This window comes from Papaver somniferum, chromosome 6 (assembly GCF_003573695.1).
Source record: "Papaver somniferum cultivar HN1 chromosome 6, ASM357369v1, whole genome shotgun sequence".
NCBI lineage: Eukaryota > Viridiplantae > Streptophyta > Magnoliopsida > Ranunculales > Papaveraceae > Papaver > Papaver somniferum.
Genome location: NC_039363.1, coordinates 12,844,548 through 12,872,288, shown reverse-complemented (window position 1 = coordinate 12,872,288; position 27,741 = coordinate 12,844,548). Strand labels below are relative to the sequence as shown.

At 35.3% G+C, this 27,741-nt stretch overlaps 3 protein-coding genes and 1 non-coding gene across 4 annotated transcripts; 2 read left to right on the top strand and 2 right to left on the bottom strand.

Moving 5' to 3' along the window:
• The first annotated feature begins 2,558 nt into the window (after positions 1-2,558).
• On the top strand, positions 2,559-8,589 carry LOC113290500 (UBP1-associated protein 2C-like). The gene is made up of 5 exons (XM_026540097.1): positions 2,559-3,674; positions 3,825-3,910; positions 4,307-4,418; positions 8,151-8,223; positions 8,540-8,589. Exons 1-5 carry the CDS (start codon positions 2,559-2,561, stop codon positions 8,587-8,589), a joined length of 1,437 nt encoding a protein of 478 aa, XP_026395882.1.
• A 3,637-nt stretch (positions 8,590-12,226) lies between these two features.
• Positions 12,227-12,300, top strand: TRNAV-AAC. Its single transcript has one exon. It is a non-coding gene; the product is annotated as a tRNA-Val (tRNA).
• A 146-nt stretch (positions 12,301-12,446) lies between these two features.
• LOC113286956 (histone H4) lies at positions 12,447-14,193 on the bottom strand. Its single transcript, XM_026535612.1, has 2 exons — positions 13,783-14,193; positions 12,447-13,367 (listed from the first exon to the last, which is right to left on the bottom strand). Exon 1 carries the CDS (start codon positions 14,130-14,132, stop codon positions 13,821-13,823), a length of 312 nt encoding a protein of 103 aa, XP_026391397.1. The 5' UTR covers positions 14,133-14,193; the 3' UTR covers positions 12,447-13,367; positions 13,783-13,820.
• A 5,906-nt stretch (positions 14,194-20,099) lies between these two features.
• Positions 20,100-20,923, bottom strand: LOC113285441. The gene is made up of 3 exons (XM_026534319.1): positions 20,802-20,923; positions 20,644-20,724; positions 20,100-20,537 (listed from the first exon to the last, which is right to left on the bottom strand). The coding sequence occupies exons 1-3, from the start codon at positions 20,889-20,891 to the stop codon at positions 20,340-20,342; spliced, it is 369 nt and encodes a 122-aa protein (XP_026390104.1). The 5' UTR covers positions 20,892-20,923; the 3' UTR covers positions 20,100-20,339.
• Between the last annotated feature and the right edge of the window lie 6,818 nt (positions 20,924-27,741).

Below are 27,741 nucleotides of genomic sequence, written 5' to 3'. Positions count from 1 at the left end.
CCTTCCTTTAGACAAGAAACAAACTAGGTTAGTTAACTAGTTTTCTTGTCAAGGACTTCGATTAGACTTGAATAACCCGAATCCTATATTTGATAAGCCTAAACTAAAATCTGAATTAAATTATTATTTTTTTATCAGGAATCAAATGGACTAACAAATGACCCCGTATTTCATTAAGAAAAAACAATTGATACCAATCAATAATGAAGATACCAAATCAATTATTAGTAAAAAAGAATTGACATAGTTTTTCTTAACAGGAAATAATTGAATCACAATAATCAATCCATCCATCATAATAGAAATATATCAATTGCACCGAATTTCGTTAAGCAAAAGCAAAATATATGCAATAAAATCAAGCTTTTCTTAATCAGGTAAAACGATCAACTAACAATAAAAGAATTGTTACCTTGGTTTTCCGCAACCATATCTCCCCATAAATATATATCATTTAAGCACAAGTTCGATAAGAATTCTCTACTTGTTTGTTTTCATCCTTTCGCAAGAGAAAAATAACAACAACAAAGACAAAACAACCTTTACCAGAGAAAGGTTGTTTCAGTTTTAACCATTGCGTGCTAATAGGAAAAATTTAAACCCAAAACTCACAAGGTAATAATATACCTTGACAACACCAATATACTTTCTAAGATTTTGGAAAGTTTCTCTGTCTAGTGGTTTTGTAAGAATATCAACTAGTTGTCGTTCAGACAAATCATACTCTAGTTTGATAAGCTCATTCTCATACAATTATCGAATAAAATGATATATAATATCGATATGTTTAGTACGATAATGTTCAACCGGATCTTCTATTAGTCAAATGACACTTGAGTTATCACAAAAAAAATACTCATAGTTGGGATATTTATGCCATAATCAATGAACATTTGCTTCATTCACAAAAGTTGTGTACAACAAGTACCATCAGCAATATATTCTGCTTTACATGTTAAGAGGAATTAAAAGTTTTGTTTCTTACTATGTCAACCTATAATATTTTGACAAACATATAAACAACCACCAGATGTAATTTTCGATCTTCCAAACATCCTTCCGATATAACATACTTTCTATCATAGATCGATAAAGCTTCTGGTCAACGGACCTTTCATTAAGATCCGACTGAATTTTTGCATTGGTTGGCTTTGGAGTTTCCATATGAGTTACTTCCTTTATATCAAGAATCTGACATAGTTTTCTTGAGATAGAAAAATATTATCTTTTGTTGGTGAATTTGCAAACTAAGAAGTATGATATTTCCCCCTCATTAGTCATCTCGAATTCACCAGTTATAAGATATAGGAATTCATCATTGAGTTTTTTGGAGGTCGATCCGTAGATAATGTCATCCACATAGATTTGTGCAACAAGTGCATTCTTTCCATTGCATTTGGTGAAAGGTGTCTTATCAGCACCACCTCTTGGAGTCTGTTTTAGACCATATAATGCCTTTTTGAGTTTAAGTACATGGTCAAGAAACGAGAAGGTCTTCAAATCCTTTAGGTTGAGCAACAAAGACTTCCTTTTTTAAATCTCTATTAAGAAATCCAGATCTAATATCCATTTGAAAATTTTAATCTTAAGATTACAAGCATAAGCAAGTAAAAGTCTAATTGATTCTAAACGAGCTACATGAGCAAAGGTTTCATCGAAATCAATACCTTTTATTTGTGAATATCCTTGAGCAACGAGTCTGGTTTTGTTTCGAACAATAGTTACATATTCATATAATTTTTTCTTCAAGATCCTATATTCAGAATGATGCAACTACAACATACCAGCTTCAAAAATGGTCTCCCCAAAGATCAGTCGTCTTAAAATTAATATTGATACATCACTTGAAGATGTTTCAAACGTTTTTGGTAGTTGTTAATCATTCGAGACCATACGAGTTCCTGCAGATACATCACAGACAAAAACTTATATGAAGGACCGGATCCAGAACAATCGAAATGCTTGGTTGTGAATGAAGCAATACTATGAGCCAAGGAAATGAATGCATACAACATTGTGCTTGAATGTTACAACTTAAATTCAGTTAACTCTACAAATCGTGCAACCCTTTATGTACATTGGATAAATCAGAGGATTGTAGAAGAAATAAAACATCTTCTTTCTAGTACTTTAGGCATTTTGGAAAAGATCGGGTAACACTGTAGCTCACAAGATAACCAATAAAACCAGAAAATATAGAGAGTTTCTTCTGACCTTTTGGAAAACATCCATGAAGATTTTGCTCAAACCATGAGAGACGATGTTGTTAACCTGAAATTATGTAATGTTAATTAATTAATGAGAAAAATAAATCTCATCAATCAATTTTCTCGAGTCTTAAAAAATAAAATAAAAAACCAATCGCATCAGTAAAGCAGTGTCGTGTAAGAAAACTTATAAGAGCACCCTCTGATTTGTATTGAGCTTTCATTTGTCATAGCACATTTCGTTAAACCCTAGAAATCTCACAACACCAAAATCTATTCATCTCCAATTTTCCGTTTCCCCACGATAATTCGTTTTTCCCCAATTTCTTCTTTCTGCAACTCCATCCCACAATGGCGAAGAAACAAAGATTTGAAGATGATTCAGAAGATACAGAATCAGAAACCGATTCATATTCCGAAGAAGAAGGCATAACAAAACTTCTTGAACCATTTACTAGACAACAATTAATTTCCATTATTCGTTCAATCTCAACAAAAAACACAGAAATCATTTCAGAAATTCAACAACTCGCAGATCAAAATCCATCTCATCTTAAAATTTTCATCCATGGACTTAGCTTAGATACCACACCAGATAATCTCAGACAGATTTTTTCAAGTTACGGAGAAATTGAAGATTGTAATGTTGTTATTGATAACAAAGGGAAATTCATCTCTTCAAGACGTTGTTATGGATTCATATTATACAAACACAGAAAATCTGTGATTAAAGCTTTAAAAGAACCGATTAAAAAGATTGGAAATCGAATTACTGCTTGTAATTTAGCTTCATCTGGACCTATCCATATTCCTCAGTGGGCAATGCGAGAAGAAATTCTGCAGAGGAAGATCTTTGTAGGTAATGTTAACAATTCTCATTTTGAAATTACTGCTGAAAAATTGTACAAATTTTTTTCCAAGTATGGGGAAATTGAGGAAGGTCCATTTGGATTTGATAAACACACTGGGGAACCTAAAGGGTATGCTTTGTTTATATATGAAACTGTTGATGGAGTAAGAAAGGCTTTAGAAGAACCTGTTAAGAATTTCAATGGACATCCGCTGTATTGCGAAATAGCAACTTGTTGTTATACTAATAAGCAGAAATTGGGTTCTTATGAGAAGCAAAAATATGGTTCTGATTCTGGTTCTACTGAAAGTTTAACTCCGAAGAGTGACTTGTATAATGCACCTAAGAGGCCTGGTGCTGGTAGGAAAAGGGTGGGGGGTTTTGGAATGAGGAACCAAAAATCTGGTCCTCGTTCTGAAAATTTAACCACGAAGAATGATGGGTATAATGCACCTATGATTCCAGGTGCTGGTAGGCGACCTAGAGTGGGAGATTTTGGAATGAAGAACCGAGTTGGTCCTGGTTCTGAAACACGACGTTATCAAGTTAGTAATTCAGGCCAGGTTGGACCTTCTGGACATGGTCATGTTATGAGACCTGCATTGGTGCGGACAGGAGTATGTGTAGCGTGTGTAGGTTATTATTTTGAGAAACTCATGTTGTTTATCCTGTTTTTTGTGGTTATATGGTTTCTTCTGTCTATAGTTTTTTTCTGATCATATCTTTGTTAATCGGTCGTTGCTTTTTTGGAATGTGGTTACTTGTAGCGTTGTAGAATTGGGAATTTGAGACATGGGAAATTAGAGGTTATGAACATTTTCAAACACATTGTTCCTTTGAATAATGCACTCCTGTTTTTGGTTTTATCCTTTTTATGGATGTTTTGTTTTCGAATATTTCCTTCTTCTGCGTTCTTTTGACGTCGTTAACGGGTTTTTTTTAGCCACTGAACTACGCTAATTATCTTCCTCTAGTAGACTTTTTTGAGACATTAAGAAGTGACATTCGCTTTGTTCATATTTTGCTTGTTACCTTTGTTAGTGTTTCTCGCTTCTGCATTCCTGGAAAATGACTTTTCTTGTTTCCTCTGTGCACACCTTTTTTTGTAAACACCAGTGTTCTGTTTTCCCAGCTGCACAACTAATTGCTATGAATTTGATTCCTTCCGCTTGGTTCAGTTTGTTCTCATTTCCTTGTACTCCATCCTGCCAGCATTTTTTTGGGGTAACCGTTTTAACATATGGTGCAGTCGTCTACTTGTTCCTGTTACATTTGAACCCATGTTTAAACTTCGTAGTACAGAATGCATAGGTTCGGTACTTCCCATCATTGATGCATTAAGTAAGAAGACTGAAGGTTCGGTACATTTGCCTAAAACGTAAGCAACAGAAGCGTACTGTTGCTTTATTTTTTTCTTTACACCAAATAAGAGTCTTTTTGTTGGTCAAAAATGTTTTCTCCACTAGTAAACAAATGGCAGTAATCCCCAATGGTAACACGGGGATCATGACTAGTGTTTTGAAGCATACTCTTTAGCATGTGTCCTCATTGATACCTTTTGCACCGGTATGAATTGCGTTTTCTTTTCTTTCTATCACGAACTTAAAAAGGTTGTCACGATAAAACGGTGTGATCATGGAATGAGCATTGTAAGCCGCTACTATTCTATTATAAAAGGATTTATTTGAATTCATTCGGAGGTGATTTTCTAATTTCAGGAAAAACATATCTCCCCCCTTTAATGAGAGCAAGACCAATCAAAATTTTAAGAGTTAGGTAACAGCAGCCGTTGGATCTCCTTTAATTTAAAATTTTAAAATCTAGACTGTTAGATTATCGAATATTCTCTAAAGATTCCCGTCACAAGTGTTTTTTTGGTTACTCGACAAAAATACCCCTACCAAAATAAGCTTCTTCCCAAGTTTATTTCGATTGTTTTTTCTTCTTCTTAACTGCGTATGTGAGTTCTCTCTGAAACTGTAAACCTTCGGTCTCAACAAAGTAAATGAAATCGAGTTCGCCAAAAACCGATACTTCCCTATTCCACCTTCTTTGATTTTACCAAATTAAATTTCGAATTACAAATCAAGAAAGGATTTGGTTTTTTCCCCATATGTCTAATCTGAATTTCATTTGTAGGTTAGAAACTCAAATCTATAATTTTCATAATGTCTCATTTTCAGTTTTAGTTAATTTTACGTAGTTAGATGTAATTATGTTGAAACAGCAATTTGGTTTTACTATGAAACTTGTCACTTCTACCTTCTCCAAATAATTGATCTTCAGTTTTCACTATGGAAGTAGTGCAGCTTATGTGTTTGAGAAATTCAGCCAGATACAGTTCTCTTTAAAGTCTTTGTAGAAATGCCTATGAAGTTTTTGTGAAAATGCCCAGGAGAGCAATGAGACAGATGTCCACCCTCTTTTACTGATCAGTGACGTGAATTGATAGTCAGAAATGATTGTTAGACAAGTGATTTACTGATATTGTCGACCTAAGGAGTAAAGATTTAGTTTAATTATGTTGTTTTCATGGACTTGTTAAATTTTCAGTTAACTTATATGACAGATTTTGATTTACTTTCTTTGTTTCATTTGTAAGTGATTTCAATGCAAGGTCAAGTTTCGGGTATTCATCCATGTTGGGATCCAAGAATAATTGAGCTAGCTTGACTATGACACCTAAAGAGATGCAGGTAACATTGTTATGGGCTCAAGATCGTGATGTAGTTGGGTTCATACTGTGTAAGCAATTTTTTTGTTTTGTTTTACTGGCTTGATAAGTTTGAATGTAGTAAATGACTACATTTTTAAGCATGTTTGAATTTAGACCTGCATATATGCCGAAGGATCAGATACTCCGCTTATTTACTAACATAGTAACTTATGAATACAAGGAATTGTGCCCAAGACTTAGATTTGGAGTGCTTTTCTCCTTTGATCTCATATGAGCTTATCTACTAGCATAGATATGTAAAAAAAAAACTCTTCTTTTTGTAGTGTCAAGTATTTGGGAACTAATGTTTATGATTGTGATATGCTCACAAGTGAAAGTGTAAAATGAATGAAATGGGTTACATCTGTATCTAACTAACCTCCATCAATTAAAATGTCCACCTCATTCGATTTGATTGTTTTTCTATTCTTTTTTTTGAACGTCTTGCTGAACAGTCCATCATAACTTATTATGCCCAAACAAAACAAAATTAAAAAATTGCTATGCCAAAAACCAAAAGCACGCACAATCTGCTTCTTCATTTTAGATCACTACTAATTTTTTGTAACATTACTAAATTGTGTTTTTGATGTATGAAAAACAATATTTCTGTGAGTGTTATAGTTCTGCCAAGAAGGAAGATAAATGTAAACAAACCATGGTTTGCCGACGTGCAATGCACGTGCATTCTACTTGTTGAATATTAATGCACATTTGGTTTATTTGATTTACTAGAACATGGGGATTTGGAAAAAACTAAACAAATTAGTATAATTAAACTAAGGCAAACTCAACTCCATGCTAGCCAAAACATTTAACCCATAATAACATATAGAGGTCTAACTAAATTGATGTCAACGGTTTGCTAGTGCATGTTACTGACTATCATGGTTTTCTTACCGCTAAAACTTATGAAGATGGTTGTTGCTTAAGTTCCTAGGCTAATTGGTTTTAATATGTATATATGTTTATGCAACTTTCAAAATGAAATATAACAAATATTTTTCTGGCGGCTGAAATATGTACTCAATTTTAGAAAAAAGGTTGAGTTAATTTAACAAAGGTTTAGATTCTAAAATTTAAATAGGAGTAGTATCCTTCCATGTAGACCGGAGACTTTTGATGTGCATAATGATAGTTTAAGGTATGAATACAAAACCAAGTGGGCTTTGTTTGACATAAGCCCATGTTCATAAGCAAAGTAAAGTAACCAAGAACTAAAGCTTTCGAAATCGTGTCATTGGTATCATCACCCAATAACTTTACCACTCTACTATAATGACACTAGTCGACTGATAAAATAAAAAACTCAATAATTATAAATAAATAAATATACATAAATAGTTAACTCGATATCACCTATCACAATCATTAAGAAAGAAAAAAATGTTTACTTATTTTCTTTTTGCCGGGAAATAATATTGTGTTATGAAAAAAACTTACAAATGTTGTTGGAAGAAATCAGGCAAGACTAAGGGTGCACAGGAACCGACCTGGACCGAGGAACCGTCCCGGAACCGGCTGAACCGGGCCGATATTTGTCCCGAACCGAGGAACGGGGTACAGGTACCGGTCCATAAAATAGGAAGCGAGGCTGATGAGGTACAGGTACACGGTCCTGTACAAGTCCCGTACCGTCTGGACCGAAAGAACCAACCATTTGTAGCCATTAGATTTAGGGATAGTAGAATAATAATAGCCGTTAGATTAAGGAGGGGTATATATAGTACCTTAACGATAGGGTTTCTCATTTTCGTTTTTCTTTTCCGTCTTCGTCTTCGACTCTTCCCTCTGAGAGAGAGAGAACTGAGTTCTTGAGTCTCTGATTCTCTGAAGAGTGAAGTATGTAAGTGAACTCCATTAATCAGTGAACACGGAACACCGAACAACACCTCTCGATCCAGAAGAAGAAGGAGAAAAAGTCAGTGATTTCAATGATTTGATTTGTGTAAGTTTTTTACTTTTTTTGCTTTTTTTCTTCTCCAATTTGATTTGTGTAAGTTTTTTTACTATGGATTTCTGTATGAAGTCGAGTTCTGGATGATCCTAGGACTTTTGATTAATTTAATTTAGGGTTTCAGTTTCACAGGGTAAGTTATCAATCACGTCAGGAAAAAGACGAAGGGAAAGGATTCAAGGAAGAAGCTGAAGGAAACCCATTAAGGTACTTTGTATTTCTTTAGGCTTTTTATAATTTTTTTAATTAATTTTGTTGTTTTCAGTTTTTAATTTTATGATGTTTTGTGACTTTTGTCTTATGTTCTAATGTGGCGCAATTCACTTCCATATAGTGTTTACTTGACTTTGAAGATCAATCAGAATTCCTAACTTACTCTCAATTACATGTATTCTATTCATTTCAATTTGTGTTTTCTAGGAAGAAACACACATCTGCACTATAAATGACAATTATACATTTCTGACTCCTGATATCGGTATCTTTGCTATGGGTAATAAGATTTAGGCGTATTAAATGTCAATATGTACTTGTCATCTTGGTATCTTCATTTTTCTGGCTTTCCCATTTTGTAATTTCATCGTGCTTTATCACGACATATTACTTGCAAGTTCGGCACTTCTTTATGTTAGTTTAGATCTATCTTCAGGTAAACTGCATATTTGTCTTGACATCATCATTGGCTTATAAACTGAATCAAGGTTCTTAGCTTTCGTTATTATTGTCTGTAAATCGAGATGAATGTTCTCACCACAACTGTTGGATTATGTTTTTTTTTTTATTCTGTGATTACAACTTGTGTAAATCAGGATTAGCATCAAGCACTATGGAGGCTCTGACTGTTGATTCCTTAAAGTAAATGTAATATACATGTTGGTACTGTGAATGTAATTGTCTGTGTCAGTGGTGGTCTAGTTGTGTCACTTTCGAGTACCATCATAGGCCCCTCTCAACACAGCTAGTCTCTCATTAGATGTCTGAATCAAACATTTCATAAACATTTCAACACAGCTAGTCTCTCCTTAGTTGGTTCTGAAATAAAAAAAACAGAGCTCAATGCTCCTTGAACAATGTTCAGTTATAAAGTTCTTATTTCTTTTTCAGTTGAGTTCTTATTTCATTTCTTATTTCATTTCTTAATTTTTCAGCACTTAAATTTGTTTTCTCAGTGATAAGCTGGCATGGATGAATCAAGTCAAGCTCATGGAATATATACCCCTACACCTACAACTGATACACCTACCACCGCCACAGATGCAATTGTTGGATCCTCAATCCAACCAACAAATGAAGCAGCATAGCCAGAGACAGCAACAGTAGATGTAGAAGTTACTTCTACATCTATGGGTGGTAAGATAACTTCTGACATTTGGAATCATTTCAAGAGGTTGAATGTTCAAGATGCTGGATGCAATTACTGCAAGAAGGTGATAAAGGCTCATACTGGAAAGAATGGTACAAGTGGAATGTGGAAGCACTTCAACAGATGCAAGCAGAATCCTAACAAGCCAAAGCCAAAAGGACAACAAACTCTGACATTAAATCCTGCACAACTGGGTGAGAATGAAGGTCAGTTAGTCTCTACTATTTTCAGTCAAGAGAAATGTAAAATGGCAGTTGTTGAATTTATTATAATTGATGAGATGTCATTTAGAGCAGTTGAGGGTGAAGGTTTTAGGAGAATGATGCATGTCTTAGAGCCTAAATTTGTTGTGCCAAGTAGAATGACTATTTATAGATGTTTATTGGACATGTATGTATTAGAGAAAGAAAAGTTGAAAAATTACTTCAAGTCAACCAAGCAGAGGGTTAGTTTGACAACAGACACATGGACTTCACCAAACAATTTCAACTACATCTGTGTAACAGTTCACTTTATTGATCAGCAGTGGAAGTATCAAAAGAGAATTATTATGTTTTGTGAGGTTAGTGGTCACAAAGGAATTGACATTGGTGAGATGTTAGAGAAGTGTTTGTTAGATTGGGAGCTTAAAGATGTGTTTACTGTCACTTTGGATAATGTGAGTGCCAACAAGGTAGCAGTGGATTATTTGAAGACTAATATTGTTTCAAAGACAAGGGCAGAAGAGAGAGCTAAGTACTTGCATGTAAGTATATGTATATGAATATGACTTATTATTTTTTTTACTTTCTAACTTAGGATTATGTTTATTAGTTTTGTTAAAATATCTAATACTTGTTTGAATTCACCTTTTCAGGTAAGGTGTGCAGCTCATGTACTTGCACTTGTGGTAAAAGATGTTGTGAGGGTCTACAACAAATCAATTGCAAGAATCAGGTCAGTTGTGAAGTATATAAAGGGTTCTCCATCTAGGTTGGCTAAGATTAAGCGTTGTGCAAAATTAGTTGGAATAGAGTCTAAGGTAACATTGATATCAGATGTTAAGACTAGGTGGAAAAGCACATTCTTGATGCTACAGGCTGCAGAAGTGTTAGAAAAAGCATTTATTAGGTTAGAAAGGTATGACAAGGAATATCGGCAGTTGTTTTATTACCCAAAACAGAGTGAGAAAGATCTACCTGATGCTAATGATTTTGATATTGATGTTAATGTTGGTGAAGAAGAAGAAGAATTTAGTGAAGAAGAACAAGAAGAAGTTGAGGTGTCAGGGAAGAAGAATAAGGCACAAAAGAAGAAGAAGAAGGTAGTAGTGAGGAAACCTGCTCCATGTGAAGAGGACTGGATCTTTTCCAGAGGCCTTGTCAAATGTTTGAAAGTATTCTTTGATGCCACTGTTGCATTTTCAGCCTCAACTAAGGTAACAACAAACACTTTCTTATGGCAATTAGTTATCATATATGAGCAACTAGTTGAGTTTAGAGATAATGTAGATGAAGATCCTTTTATTGCTACTATGGATGGAAAAATGTTTAAGAAGTATAACAAATATTGGGGTGATTATGCAAAGATGAACCCTACAACCTTTTTTGCCATGTTGTTGGATCCTAGAGAGAAAGAAAAAGGACTACAATTTGCTCTTGAGCTCTTGATGGGAAGAATTCTTCTAAGGTTGAATCTGTTATGAAGCTTGTTAAGTCGGATTTTAAGATTCTATTTGAAGAATATAAGGATGCCTATTCAGTTCATGAGGAGGAGTCAAGCAGTTCTATCCAGGGACAAGCCAAAGCAGTGGTAAGTAAACCAGTGGCAGGGCCAATTCGTATGAAAGAGTTGATGTCAAGGAGTAAGAGGTTCAAGAAAATCCCAAATGATGATGAGGGAAAAACAGAGTTGGATAAATATTTCATTGACGAGTATGAAGAAGGTGTAGGAGAAGATGATGATGAGGAGTTTGACTTATTGGGTTGGTGGAAGACCAACAGTACAAAGTATAAGATACTTGGACATATGGCTAAGGACATATTAGCCATTCATGTGTCTTCTGTTGCCTCTGAGTCTGCTTTTAGCACAGGAAAGCGAGTCTTAAGTCCTTGTAGAAGCTCTTTATCTACAAGGACAGTTGAGGCATTGATTTGCACACAAAGCTGGCTAAGGAAGCCAATACAACTTGATCTTCTATCTGATTACATACCAGATGATGATGTTGAAGTTGAAGAAGGTAACATATAATACATATTACATTATTACTTGTGTTTGGCAGTAATAGATATAGTCTAATAGTTACTAAATGCTATTATTTGTTTTTGCAGCGTTACTTGGTCCTATCAACACTGATGACACCACAAGTGCTGCTGACATGGATTAGAAGATCAAGATTCAAGACTACTGCAGCACTAGCTGCACTGCTAGTTGTTCTTTTTTCAAGTTTTTCTCATTTTCAAGACTTAGTGTGTGTGTCTGTGGCTACTGCTACTTTTTTTTCCATATTTTCAAGACATTGTTTGTTTGGTTTGTTAGTAATATTGCTACTTATTAGTTGCTGCTTTGAATGAGAATTTGTTATATAAAAAAAACAGGTAAAATAAAAGGCAGACAGTTTTTCCCTGAAAAGGTACCGACTGGTACCGGTCCCGAACCGAAACCGAATGGTACCGGAACCGAGGTATCGGTACCAGTCCAAATGTTCAATACCGATCTTTGGGGGTACAGGTACTCGGCCTCGGCAAGAACCGAGCCGAACCGTACAATGTGCACCCTTAGGCAAGACTTCCCACGGGTAAGGGCACTTTTAAGCCTCTTGACACGTGGATCGTATATGCACGGAAAAAATGATACTTTCGCCCCGTTTAGGAAAAACTGATACTTTCGTACCGTTTTGGGAAAAGTGATGCTTTCGCTCTGTTCCAGAAAATGTATCACTTTTTCTGGAACAGAGCGAAAGCATCACTTTTTCTGAAGCAGGGCGAAAGCATCACTTTTTCTGAAACGGGGCAAAAGCATCATTTTTTCCGAAACGGGGAGAAAAGATCATTTTTCTGAAACGAAATGTAAAAATAGTCGCGGACAAACTACGCTCCCAAGTGATGCTCTAAGCAAAGATGTAGTTAAATCCATATCAGTTATTGTCAACTAAGGTTTCGTGGTGTAGTTGGTTATCACGTCAGTCTAACACACTGAAGGTCTCCAGTTCAAACCTGGGCGAAGCCATATACTCTTTTTATAAAAATTTTTACTTGCTGCAAAAATCTGTGCATGCAGGCATGATAAAGCCTGCTTGGCTTGGAAAGTTTGCTCGATGGTCAATACTGCTGCAGCGATACTCGAGACACATGTAAGTTGGAAGCTGACTTAGGTGGGATACTTCAATATTGATTTGATGAAGAATCATGAATAAGTTTTGAAACTGGAAATGAACAGATGTTATGACAAAGGCGACATGAGCGTGCCTTACTAAGAAAGTTGGGACTTGTGGTACTAAAGTTGTTGGTAGAGCTAAAATTTCCCTAGAAAGCATTTCAGTTCAGTATAGATACCGTTTCATTGTGCAATTTTTTCATGGGATGAGTAAGAAAGGAGACAGTGTTGCGCCCAGGATGACCTTTCTTAAATCTTCTATGACTGGAATGTATCTCCCGATAGCACAGCAGAGCAGTGGCTGGCTTGTTGTTGTGTGCTGATCCTGCTCACCCACTTTTCTTTTTCATATGCCTTAGCTTCAAACAATTCCGGTTCGTGGTGGTTGTAATTGGTTGGCACTCCTCAAAATGATTCTCACCTCTGGTTTTTACTTATATAATCTTGCAGGTGTACTTGTGGATACAACCGAAGTTGATGGATAAACTGCTCATAACCACAGTTGCCCAGTCTCGAGTGGAACTGATGACTCGAATATGCACTGCTCAATTTGACTCAACAAGTTGAGAACAAAAACTTTAACATATCAAATCAATTTCACCAAACAGTGTAATGCAACTGATTTTGCGGGTTCAAAAGCTATAGTGGCGCTCAGGAGATTAGTGTATTCGTATCTCCCAAATATCAAAACGGGAATGACGTCTTTGAGCATCAGCATAAACTCCCCTGCACTCGCCAAAGTATAGAATATGCTTACTATGAAGAGTTTCGCTCCACACCAGACCCCAATAATCTAACAGGTGATGGGAAAGGAAAGGGATCTCCTGCTGATATCTGCACTGCAGACGCCTTGGATGCTAAAGCTTGAGCTGACAACCACGGTTAAGCTGTACTCCTCATATTCGCTCCTCTGGCTTGTGCTGAATTCAACATTGCAGATCTTAGTGGTGGCCTGAGAGCATCTGACATTGATAAGATAATAAAATCAAGGAAAACGAAAACCACTCAACATCGGAGAGTTTCTCTCTTAAGTAAATTTCAGTGTTCTTCAACAGTACTGATATTTCAAATCCAATTGATTTCTGTTTTCCTGACACTTACAAAATTGTTCCAAGAAGATACATCTTGGAGATTGTTAAGCAAAACTGGAGAATAAATTCAACTGATTTTCGTTGTTTAGGTTTCAATTGCAATAGGAACATGAAATTACGGTACCAGAACGAACATCAAAATCAAACTCAGAAATAAAAACAATAGCAGATCAAATTGACTAAAAGAAACTGAAATTTTTCATTCATTTAGGAAAACAAGAAAGAAAAAAAAAACAGAAATTACCGAAACCCTTTACAGAAAAAAACCCCAATTTCGAAACCCTAACCTCCAAAACCGTAAAGAGTTCTTCCCTGTCGCTTCAAAGCATAAACCACATCCATAGCAGTAACAGTCTTCCTCCTAGCATGTTCAGTGTAAGTAACAGCATCACGAATCACATTCTCAAGAAAGATCTTAAGAACACCACGAGTTTCTTCATAGATCAATCCACTGATACGTTTCACACCACCTCTTCTTGCTAATCTTCTGATGGCTGGCTTAGTAATACCTTGAATGTTGTCTCTCAGAACTTTTCTGTGCCTCTTTGCTCCTCCCTTTCCTAAACCCTTTCCTCCTTTTCCTCTTCCTGACATTTTTTTTTTTTGAAATTTCTTTCTCTCTGGGCTGGATTTTCCTTTTTTTTCTTTGTTTTAAATTGTGAGAGATGGTGGTGGGGTGAGTTGGTGGTGGTGGTTATTTATAGATTTAATTTGGACTTGGTCAAACTTTTAAGATGGTGTTTGTACTGTTCGATGGGATTGTGATCCGTGTGAATGGTTTTTGTTTGTAATTCACCGTTAGATTAGGAACACTGGTATCTTATTGGTCGAATAAAGAGTACTCGGATCGTGTGTTTTTTCTTGTTTTAATCAGGATACCGACCGTTGATATCGTGATCCGTATGACTATTTTGATTGGTATTACAACCGTTGGATTGGATGGCAAACTCTTTACTCTCATTTTTGTTTTTTTGGTTGTGTTTTCTCCAAGAGCATGGCTTAGTGGTATCCCATCAACTCCAATACGGAGAAAGTCAGGATTTGTGTTTGTCGTGTTTTCTCTCGAGACGGATCCAAGAGCATAGCTCAGTGGTATCCCATCAACTCCAATACGGAGAAAGTCAGGGGTTCAATCCCCGCCGTCGTAAAGGTTTGTAGTAGATTAGTTGTATAGTGGGTTTAGTGGTGTTGTGTCCGGCAGTGGGGCCAGTCCAACTGGTTGGGTTCGGGTAGGGACCTGGGTCCGGCTTTCGCGTATCAAAAAAAAAACGAGATTACTCTGAGTTAGTAGTTTTCTCTCAAACGCGGTCTAGTTTTGCATTCTTCATACTAATACCATAATTGGTAGTTTTCATACATAATGATGTTCATCATGTGATATAACGTGTGAATAAACATGTGAAGAGATCCTTCCTCATAATAATTTAAGGTATGAACAATATTATAACCAAATGGGATTTATTTAGCACGGAACTAAAAAATTAAAATTACAGAAGACCATGTTCATAAGCAAAGTAAAGCAACCAAGAGTGGGAGCTTTTGGAATGAGTTTGTGAAAATCCTCGCTAGGTTATCGAGTGAATATTCTGAGTCTTCAACGGAATATGTAGTGCTCCCGAACTGATAATTGAATGAAATAAAAATATGTTACGACTAACAAACTTAAAAACTCATTGTAAATAAATAGGTATACTTAAATGGTTAGCTCAATCACCAATCACAACTATTAAAAAATAAAGATGTTTCTTTAATTATTTTTTCCAGGAAAAGCCATTGTATTATGAGAAAGAAATTACAAATGTTATGGGAAGAAATGAGGTAAGACATCCCACCACTCATTATAAATATCAAATCTTCTATAATACTTAGCCGCTTTATCAGCGAATGAGCTAAAATCTCAACTAGGATGACTTATTTTAATAAACAGAAAAAAGTATAACAGCGCATAACAACCATTAACAAAGATGTTTATGATTAAATAATGTCGTTATACACACAGGGAATGTCTTCTGCGTTGAATATCCCGACTCTATTCATTTATAAATGCAACCGCGATGAAAAGTGTATTACACTTCCTGACCATACATATATTGTTACTTTCAATATCATCATCATCTTCCTTTTGGACGTCCTTCGTGCAAATTCTGCAAACAAATAGGACGTATTTGGCGTATGTCTTCGGCTAGATGTTTATAACAAGTAAAGGTGGAGCTCTATGTTGTGTATTTCTCAAAGATATTAAAAGAGTTTCCATAACGAGAACTGACAATTACATACAACACTACTAGTACAACAATTAATTTATTGATTAAGAGGAAATTGGATATAATCATCTATCACGATTAACAAATTCGTTTTGAGATTCACGTAGATCATGGGTTCTCTTTACTACGCTTGGTAGACGAGGAGGTAAAGTTGTTGTACATGTCAAATTATTTGTATGTTTGGTGGGTTATCAACGTATGTTTGTGAAAGTAGTGACTATAGTTCCTCTTGAATCCGGTCACAGCAGGTTAAACACTTGACACATGAGCGCCATAATAGGTAGCAACAAACTATCATTGTAAGAACTAAACCAATCATATCCCTTACCACCACATCAATTTTAGCTTGCACAACCATATGTGTTTGTTGTTGAAAATATGGATGCATTTTTTTATCTGGAAACAAAGCCGAAGGAAAAATTATATATTTATAGAGGGAGACGGACAAAAGAAAGATGTTGTTATCATATCGGAAAATGGAAACCTGGTCCTTATGGGATTCATAAAACTATCTATTATTGACTTAAATATTGAGATAATGGGACGATACATCGTTTCATGGATCAATCGGTTTTTCAAACACACAAAGGGAATACAAGGGGAAACATAAACCACAAATTTAAGTTTGAGGAAACAAAAGTCAACTTGAAGAAACTGTACTTTGACTCAACACAGTTGAATCACATTTAAGTAACGGAGCGAACCAAACAAAACTCAACCAATTATCCTTTTTTTTCGCATTTTTTAGGGTAGAATTTTAACTTTTAATCAACTACGAATATGATGTCGATCAAAAAATTTCCCATTTCAAGAACAAAACATGTACGTGATATCATTATACATATGCTCGGCCACTTCAGGAGGGCATGAATCAGAACAAGAAAACTTAGTCGTCACAAAAGTATTGTAAAAGATGTTAAAAACATATAATGGTCTTAAATAAACAAAAGTACTAGTATTGCGATCAGCTGAAGTTTCTTGACAAGTGTCATAATCCACCATGTTTTTGCGTTCTATATTAACTAGTAATGACATAATTGACCTTCGCATTCTGAAATTTAATCGAGTCGATAAGGATTAGGAATAACAGTAAGTGCTCATGTTCACAATATTTTTACCCTTTCCCTTCGAAAATAAAGCATAAAAACACAATTATCTCCATAATATGTTTAAGTCAAATTGATATGTCATCTACAAAATGGTGGCGTATTGTTACATCTTAAAATAAATAAAGAATAGAATGTGCATATAGCTACCCAACACAGCTAAATAGAAGGAAACCATGCAGCATGTGACATGGAAAATCATGGGACGGATGAAAGAAATGAAAAATCTATCAACCAAAATTTAGGACCAGCTATCCCATTTTTTATTAATCCGATTATTTTTCATGGCTCTATGGGTGCCACATATCCACACAAAATTGTAATCTAATATTTTGATATATGGTAATCTACTCTTTTATATATAAACGCATTCTTCAAAAAGAAAAAGAAAAGGGAAAAAATAATCTTAAAGTAAAAAATCGATTTTCTATATAAGTTAATATTTCAACTGTTGTCCCAAAGGTTTTGTGGTGTAGTTGGTTATCATGTCAGTATAACACGAAGGTATCCAGTTCAAACCTGGGCAATAACCTCCAAGATCAAGGGAGAAAAACAAAACTATGTAAATACTCTCGTAGTCGTAAGGAGGGGAAAGGGGAATCCTTTGAAACACGATGTTTTTATTTGCACCAAATAAAATTATTGCTCTCTTCTCCACTAATAAATAAATAGAAATTATCTTCGATGATAGTTATATTAAAAGGGTTTCACGATAAAAGGGTAAACATGCATTAAACATGTGCTCATGAAGTGAGTATACACCAAGATAAGCTGCTGCTATTTCGTCGTATAATTGTGCTATAAAGGCTTTATGTGGATTTATTTGATGGTGATTTTCTAATTTCAATAAAAATTATGAATGCTATATTTGGTTTATTAAAATCATTATAAATGGCATGAGGAGTTGGAGAAAACTTAAAAATAATTGGACTATGACATCTAGTATATTTCGCTTTTATGTGATTGTCTTTTTCGTTTTTCTTTTTGGTTCCTCTTTATGTGTTAATGCTAATGATAGCGAGGAAATCACTAAGGTGAAAGGGTGACCTTTCACCTTAATATATAACTTTGGTATCCTGGTAATTATAAAGTGGTCAATTATTTATTACCGACCTTTCATCTTCTTTCACCTAAACCATACCTAGCAAATAAAAAAGATGATAGGTTTCACTATATGGAGTAGACTTTGCAGCAGAATGTACAACTAAGATTGAGTGGTCGTTTACGAATAATTCTTTCAACTAATAAGTTGACGAGTTCATATTTATAAGATATTTTGAGGAAAATATAAAAAATTTAGAAGTTTTAAAAATCTAAAGGGAGAATGACTAAAAAACTTAAAACGCTAAACCGTAAAATATAAATTTTCATATTTCAGGTAGGACAACTGACCATCCCGACCACAATATGGCTCCGTCGTACATATCTCAAAGGCACTTTTGATAGTGTTATTCCCTAATATAAATTTTAGAAACCTAATTAACTTAGCTTAACTACTATCAGGCTTTTTCTATCTCGCTTCTTCCTCTATCTTTTTAAATCCTTTATGCTTCAACAATTAACAACTCTTGCTTCTCTCTTTGCATCACCACCTCCACTATGTCAGTGCATTTCTGTATCTTTCTCTCTTATTCATTTATCAACTCATTGACCGGGTATTATGATGATAATTAATATTTCGCTGAGTGTTGTAAGAAGTTAAAAGGAAAACATATATATTTGTTACTATCGGGATACCTTGAGTTTGTAGACTTTATGCCTGGGGTAATTTTAGCGGATAACTTGAGTCTGTAGATTCTTTTTCGGGGCTAATTTTAAATTTTTCAATAATTACAAGGGCGCAAGTGAGTTTTTATAAGTTTTATGAGTTGGGACTACAAAAATAAGTTCAAGAGTCAATTCGACTGAATGGTTGACTCAACGTCGTTGAATGGCCGTTTACCCAACCAAATATTCTTTTGTTTTCTGTATATAAGTGTATGATTCACCCGATTTTTATTTTAAACGAAACATTGATCAAATATCTTCAAATTTCTGAAGGTCTAAAGTAAAAGAAAAATTCTTAATTCAATAGTTCCTGAATGTTTACAACTTTGTTTCTTTCTTGACGAAAAATAATACCAAATTGACCTGCGTTTGGAATCGTTCCATCGAACATGTGTTCATGGCATTACAATTTCACCATTTTATGAAGGTTTTCGTGATAAAGTTATATTCTTGCTCTTTTTAAGGTGGATAATGGGTCTTTAATCTTTTGGTTCTTCGTAATAAAAAGGATAATCATTAAAACCAATTTTTTTTGTATCTTTTTTGCTTTCCTATACAAGCAAGTAAACATACCTTTTCTCACTATTAAAACATGTTTCAAATATCACAATTTTTGCAAACACAAAGTAAGTGCCATCCTTTTTATCAAAAATTTAAAAGGTTTCCACTTTCATATTAAAAGGGTAGCATGGATTAAATGTGTGTTAAGTGAAAATGCCACCCGTAAACTTCTACTCCTCTGTCTTTTAATTGTGCTATAAAAAGATCTCAATCCGATTCTTTAAGCGGTCAATCTATATGTAAACATATGGCTGCTAAATATATTTGTTAGAAATGACATGAGAAGCTGGAGTAAACTAAAAAATAAACACAAAACAAGATCAATCACCAAGACAAGGCTAAGCAACTTCATGATATAAAATTGCAGAAAATAATTGCTACAGGTAATTTACATCCCATAAGTAAAATCAAAGTTACTATTGGACCGACATGTTATGCATGATGTTGTAGAATCATTATTCGAGGATCATTATTGATTTGTGTAACTTATAATCTTCCTTTTCTATTGATTTGTGTATACATCGTAAGATAATGATGGTACTAAAGACCTGAATTCAAAACTTGTTAGTCTTTTAATCATGTAGATGTTACAAGAAAATCAAAAAGTTCGTCAAGCAGTCGGCATGTATGTATAAAAAAGATTCACGTATCGTAGGTGAGATTGACTAGTATGTATAGTCTTTAAAACCAAATGTTACCAAAGGGCCAAAAGAAACCTTCTATTTCTTGTTTATGGCTATTGGAATGTTCTTTTAACTTGGCGAATAGTTGCGGTATATGTATGTTTATTGACAATTCCAGGCATAGTGAGGTAAATTCAATTGGTGAAACCTCATAATTATTATGTGTTTAATTATCGATCCAATAAAAGCAATGTATTTCAATACAAAAGCTAAAAACATATTTGACACTACAAGTTGAGATGCATAAACCGAACAACTAGCAAAGCAAACCAGGCATCAAAAATATATGTATCAGGCACGTCTTTATCTTTGAGTCGATACATTCCCAAGTAAACTGATATTTCTATTAGCGATGTCCACAAAGGTAATCTGCATTGTTTTTATTTCTCTAAATAGTGTTCTATTGTATTTTTTTTTAACTTACGCATCCTTCATTACTACATGACTGATCATCAGGTCGAAGAAGAGTTCAATACTGTATGACTGCTCAGGTTGAAGAAGAGTCATTGGAATAACGCCATGCTGAATGAGAATATCATTGGCTTGTTTAGCTTTGTCTTGTTTAGCTTTGTCTTGTTTAACTCTTCGAAGATATGCTTTTCTTGCCTGTGAGCGTGCCTATTAAAATTTTTAAACAGAAAATTACTTCAGAGTCTAAATCTATGTTATTCAATTCTTTCTTTTATTAGTAAGATTAGAATTAGAATCAGAATTAACGCTTTACCCGTGATGGCTCCCTTTTTGGAAGTTGTTCTTTCTTTTGTCTCTCTCTCTCCCATCGTGCTTTCTGACCTAAAGATGCTGCCTGTGTAAATTTAAAACACCAAATTAGATTTCGTAGTTTATTGTAGTAATTATAACCTGTGTAAGAATATAGATTACCAAAAAATTTCCACTGATTTTAGGTAGTTGCTTGCATAATTCATCATGCTCAGGAAGAGTTAACGGGGCTCTGAAACATACAAAGATCATACCAAATAGAAAAATCAATCAGACAAACCAACTTGAATAACTATACAATCCAAAGCTTACCTCATAAGAATAATAGATAAACATACCAAATATAAAAATCAAATCAAACCATCTTGAATAGAGAAATCTGAACTACACAATCGAATGCTTACTTCATAATTCAATTTAAGTTAAGCCAGTATATATCCACGGTGCTGTATGAGGATACCTCTGTTCCACGATGGTGCCAGACTTTGATCAAAGGTATAATCGTAAATTAGAAAAGTTTTGTTGTTTTTTTTTATTATGATTAATTAGATAGATAGCAAAATCTAGTTAAAGTAGGAAATAAAATTAGATAGATTATAAAATCTAGTTAAAGTAGGAAATCTATAGTTTAAACCGGTTTTGGTTTTGGCTTACCCATATAACCAAGCCATCTGTGGGAGTTGAACCCACAACAAACATGGGTGAAAGCCATGTGCTCTGCCATTTGAGCTAAGACAGCAAATATGATTTCCTAACGTAAGATGAAAACACACTTACGCCTGTTTCTTTAAAAGATTGAATTGAATAAGACGATAAGCTTTTCTACCTTTATTTGAAGAAGGGAAACATAAACCCCACCTGATGCCACCTTTGAGTACTCATGGAAAAGCAACAACTGACAAAACTTCTTCTTGATACCTAATAACTTGAGCAGCTACATCACTATCTTTCTTCTGCAAATCACCACCATCTTATCCACCACCACCAGTCTCACCTCTTCTAGATGCACACTCTCAAAACTATGGCAACTGGAACCTAGTGGACAATATGACGTGCATAAATCCAAATTCCGAAAAGATAATCACAGTTTGGAGTCCTTACATTTTCGTCCAGGCGGAGCAGATCGCTGGTAACTTCGTTACATATCAAATCCATCATCTGACACTGGTGCAATACTCGCATCTTAACCATGGGAGCTATTCCTGTCTCTATACCATTCAGAGATTTACCTTTTCCGCTGATTTTTCAGATTCAACTATGCCTCCTGAAGAAATCAGGAAACTACAGTCAATAAACTTGAAGGCAATTTAGGAAAATAAAGACTACTACAACTTTGCCTCCTACGCAAGCATACTATTTGTCCATTCACCCAATCAAGGTCACAAACTATCTTCGAATTTGAAAAAACTTATGAACTGCATGAGATAGTAATTGTCCGCAATAAGAAGATCAAACTTACGATACTACAAAAATGCTCATACGTTGGAAAATGCTTAGCTAGATGGAGTTGTCCTGGTATTATAAATACATTCACAATACTAATTTTTACCACTTAAAATGCCACAATGATTTTAATTCAAACAGATGACTACAGATTAAATACTATGAGATGAATAAGGAAGAGAATTCAATTGTCAGTACCAAAAATTTTAGCAACTTTTTTCCCGGAAAAGAAACTAACTTCATAAAAAACGACCACTTGAACGGTACAAAAAAATGGCTCTATATTTGTCTAATTGCAAACCTGAAGTGAGGGAAACAGAAAAGATGTTCAAGCAAATTACAGATGCTGCAGTACCACTTTCTTCCTTCCTCAAGAAAACAAAACATAAGAACTCACATAATTAAACATTCATAAGTATTTGATAGGTTTATAACTTCTTAATCAACCATTGAACTTCATATCTCGCGAATCAAATTTAATTCCTTCTACTATTTGAGAAAAAACCTACAATCAAATAGCTTTTCTTGATAGGTATGAAAAGAAACTTAATATCTTTATGGTGTCATCGTCTTATGCTATTCCCATTCTATGAATCAACTTCAACTACAATTGCTATTCAAAAAAAATTCAGCAATCCACAGGTGAGCCAAATTTGCTAACTTCAAATGATCACCCTAAACAAATTCAACTAATACCACGAACACCAGCATACCCCCGAATAAAGACAATCATGCACGGTAGTCACAAAGGTAGGCTACATTTATTTCAGATAATCATATTGATTTGAACATATTAAATTCCAAAATCAACTCCCAAGATAACGTAAGATTAAATAAAACTCATCAACATACTTGAGAAAATTGATAATATAACAGGTAAGAACTTGACAGCATCATTTCACAGCACCCATTGAAAACCATCTCTTCTACTTGATTTAGAACTTCACCCATTTGACAGCAGCAAACACATCGTCTCTCCATTCACCAGCAACAATCTTTCTAAATCAAACCCATAGCAGCAGAACCGGCACTAATTGTATCAAAGAAAAATACCAAATAGAATGCTGATTCAAAAAAGAAGAATAATAAGAGTGATTTTCACCTAAACGCACAATGGATTATCAAAGTCGTGAGATTCAGAATCAATGTTACAAACAAAAACCTTAGAGTGACGGCTTTCAACCTTTACAGCCTCAAGAATGTCTCTTCTCTTCTTGCTACTTCATCAATTATGTTCTATCCATGTTAGACCCTGCAATTAGTGGTGGTGGTGTTGGACTGCTTTCCTTTAATATGTTGCTACAAAGGACTGGGCAAGTACGACTCCAATTTCCTGGGAATTTAACCATCTCCTTTTCAGAACCAGGAGAGTACTAATTCTGAATCACCCCTATTTACTCAATCTACAACATTTTCTCTTAAGAATTTCACCCCTAATTACTAATTTCTTAAAAAAAAGAATCACCCAAAAAGGAGACAGCAAATATGATTTCCTAACACTTAAAAGATTGAATTGAATGGCATAAGGGGATAAGCTTTTCTACCTTTACTTGAAGAATGGAAACATAAACCCCACCTGATTGAGTACTTACAGAGGCTGCAAGCAAAAAGGAGCCTACGAATAGGAGATGCATAAATAAGAATATTGTCAGGGTGCAGACCACAACTATTCTCATTACCAGGGTGTCTCGATTATGGGATTTGAGGATCACAACTGCACACATATTGGTTCCATAAATTTGTAAGTAGATCTAGGAAAACAACAACTCCAGTCCCAACTGGAACCTACTGAACAATACGACGTGCATAAATCTAAATTCTGAAAAGATAATCACAATATGGAGTCCTTACATCTTTGTCTAGGAGGAGCAGATTGCTGGTAACTTGGTTACTTGACCTGAAAATCCATCTTCTGTCACTGGTGCAAGACTCTCATCCTAACCATGTGAGCTTTTCCTGTCCTTATATCATTTAGCTTATACAACTTGCGATAACACCTTTTTGAGCCATTCTCATGAGATTGTCCAACATTCCCTACAGCTGCACACATATTGGTTCCATAAATTTGTAAGTAGATATATGAAAACAACTCCTCGGCACAAAAGTACTTCATCAATTTACCATATCGAATGCTATCAAAAATACCAAAATTCAATCAATTTACCGATCAGAAAAAAAAAAAATCAAATTTAACAGTAAACAAAGGAAAGAAAACCGTGTCAATAAGAAAGAAACCCGCACACACCCACCCTCATCAAGTTACCTTTAGCTGGACAAACACACTGCAAAGGACACTTTTCAAAGATCTTGATTCTTCTGATTATACTGTTTTTTGTTTCTACATTACCCATTCACAAATTCATAACATTTTTCGTTTCAAATGCCATCAAAATACCAATCAATTTAACATTTTTCGTTTCCCTACCTACCTAGGTATACGATATTGGATAGATTTCAATGGTACCAACTAAAAAATCCAATTGACATTCAACAACCTTCAATTTACAGTCAAAATAAACAATAGAAGTTTTGAAGTTGTACCTTAAATTATTGAAGTTGAAAAATTCAGGGATGGAGAATGGAAGAGTGATAGAGAATGATGAGATTTAAGAGAAATAATTACTACACACATCCGATTTTGATCAGAATCACTCAATTTCAGAAATAGGAGATGAGGTAGAGAGAACGAAGGGGTTTGAGGGGAAATAATATATTTTAATTTTTAGATACAACCGAGAGTTCGAAAGATAGTAAGAGGGTTCAAGATACCGAGCACGGGCCGAGCATAATCCTGGCCGTTCTTCCTGGAAGTCAATTCTGCCAATCTTAACCGTTCTTACACATATTGATGGGAACTGATACGGGCGCCGAGTTACGCGCGTACGATTGAAACTCTGAACCTTGTACGTGTATTTTATGGAAGATCCGAATTATACGCGAATAATTCAGACTCGTGTATCTATCGGCCACGAGATTTGGTCGGATGTAGGCAAAGGGAATCGAACCCAAGGCGTTTAGCACCTCTTCTCCAACTCCAACCATTTTTCCATGAATTGATTTGTGTTGATATCTAACATGTGTTGTATATAATGCCTTTAAAATCATAGAAATCTTCCGCATCCTAATGTTAAAATGTTATTTTTCCTCCATATGACTCAACCATGGATACAAATACTAGTGTTTTAGGATGCCGAATTTTTCGTACCGAATTCATATCTCTAAAACGAATTATACACATGTGTATCCTGTTCCAAACTTGCAGGATAAAAAACTGTTGACCGGATTTTTGACCGAACTTAACTGTCGCAAATTCCAATAATATTCGTATATTTACCGTTCCGTATGTATCCCGAACTACGAAATGCTAACTAAGTGCATGACTAAATGGGAAGTAAGGATTTTATACCAACGGGATCATGAGTAGGACGATTACAAGTGATTTAAACTATACTAACGTAATGTCAAAACTGGTAACACCTATCATGCTAGGTGTCACACGCCCATTTAATCGCCTAAAATTTTCTATGGGACATGACCGGTAACACTTGCAGTTAAGTGATTCAACATCACCCACGAGTACTCAGCCTTGCATACTTGCATCAAAGTATGCATCTGCCTTCACTCTAAAGGCTTTGCACAACGGAAGTCTTTTCTTCTTCATCTCTAACTCGTCATGCCCCCATAAACATAAGAGTTTATGCCATACATCAATTCCAATTGAAAATCTCAGAACATCAGCAACACATTTAACACAAAAATATACTGCAACAAACCCATTTTATTGCACTAAATGATGATTACATCAAACAGTCCATCACATGGACCAAACAGGCCATCACCCTCTTGGTGATGACTTACTCTCTCAATTATGAGACTACATGTCTACAAAACTCTCCTATGTAAGCCTACTGAGCCAATGTGCAACCATCTTAGCGCTACATTTATTTAGGCCATGCACTTAACTCTTTTGATTCCAACATCTGAGTAAAGTCATGCCAATCATGTCTTGTTCTGCTGCTTGGTTTAGCTTCATACATTAAGTGCATCACTTGTATTCTTTTTACTGAGCAATGGCCAATAATGTTGCATTTGGCAACGCCACTGTTGCATTCGCATTGGCCAGGCCGTGGTCAAGCCTTAGGCCAATGTATAAATCATCTCATGACTTATCTTGCATCCTTAATCCGTTCCTTGAGCTGGACCAACTCTGGATTACGAATATGCAACACTATCGCATAGTATTGCATATGTCAAACTACCTTTCTTGTCTCAGCCATCTTGGCGCTTCATCGTCGGACTATGAAGCTCCATTGTCCATGCCACTGACTTATGTGTCGCTCCATCTTGGCACTTCACTCTTGGGAACTCTAACAAACCTCCCCCACCCAATCTGTTCAACGTCCTCGTTGAACACAACAATGTATACTCGTTATACTTGTTATTTGGCCTTGTACACTTCCGAACTTATCTCAGAAATCAGCAAACTTGTTTGGCCCTCATTCTTGCCAAGAATTTTCTGCCTAGTACCATGTGCCATTACTTAGCTTACTGCCTTGTCATTGATCCTAATGACTTGTATAGTTATTGTCACGTTGGCCTACACTCCAACTTCTACTACAATCGCATATCAACACCCAAATGCATCTTGGAAATTCCTCTTACCAATTCCCTGAATTAGGCTTGAATTTCACTTGAATCATTTGTGCCTAAGTGCACACAAGCAATGATTCTTTCCAAATGATCACATTGATCAATGACATAGTCTTTTGCCTTCATTTTCCTACTTTAGTTGCACCAAGAAACTCAACATGACTTATATAAGACTTGGCCTTATACTTCAATCATGTTGCGCCTTCGCCAAACATGCCATGCCTTAAGGTATGCAAGTTATGATTCGATACCACTCTGGTATGCGCCACAATCTATAGCCTTTGCTGCACTTTGCAAACATCAGCACTTTAACTAGATTTGGCCTCCAAATCATATTGCAAACTTCACCTCCTTGGACTTGCATCATTTGTATGCAAAAGAACCAACACCTTGTTGTTCCTTGCTTGCATTGTCGCAACACCTTGATTCAAATGCATGACTCTGGTATAGTCATGACTTAGGATACCCGTGACATCATACCGTCTCTTTAGACCAGGAATCTCTTCACGCGCCTTTGAAACCAGCAACTTAAGCATCACTTGCTCTTTCAAATTTCTACGCTTTAATGTGGTAGAAAAACAACATCATGTTCTTCCTAGCTATGAGTTACTGTTAACTCATATACTTGATGGACTTACATCTTCATTCTTGCTGCGTTACTCCATGCTATCGCTGCCAAATGCCTTCGCACTTCCACATAACTCTCAACAGCAAACTCGACTATGCCACCAAATCTATTTGCTTCTTTCACTTTCAGCGTCTTCTATTGCATACTTTGACTTAATATGCTATGTAGCATCTTCCACCGAACTAACTTTACTTTGAACAAAATAAACAAGAATTTCGTTTCAAATACCCTCATTCACTACTACCTTACATAGAGAGACTTCATTCCAACACCAAAGTCCACTCGACCCAAACTGAAAGTATACTCAAACTTGAGCAAATACTCGCGCCAAATGATTGTAACTTGTAAGACCTAACAAGCCTTGCAATACTGACTTCATCT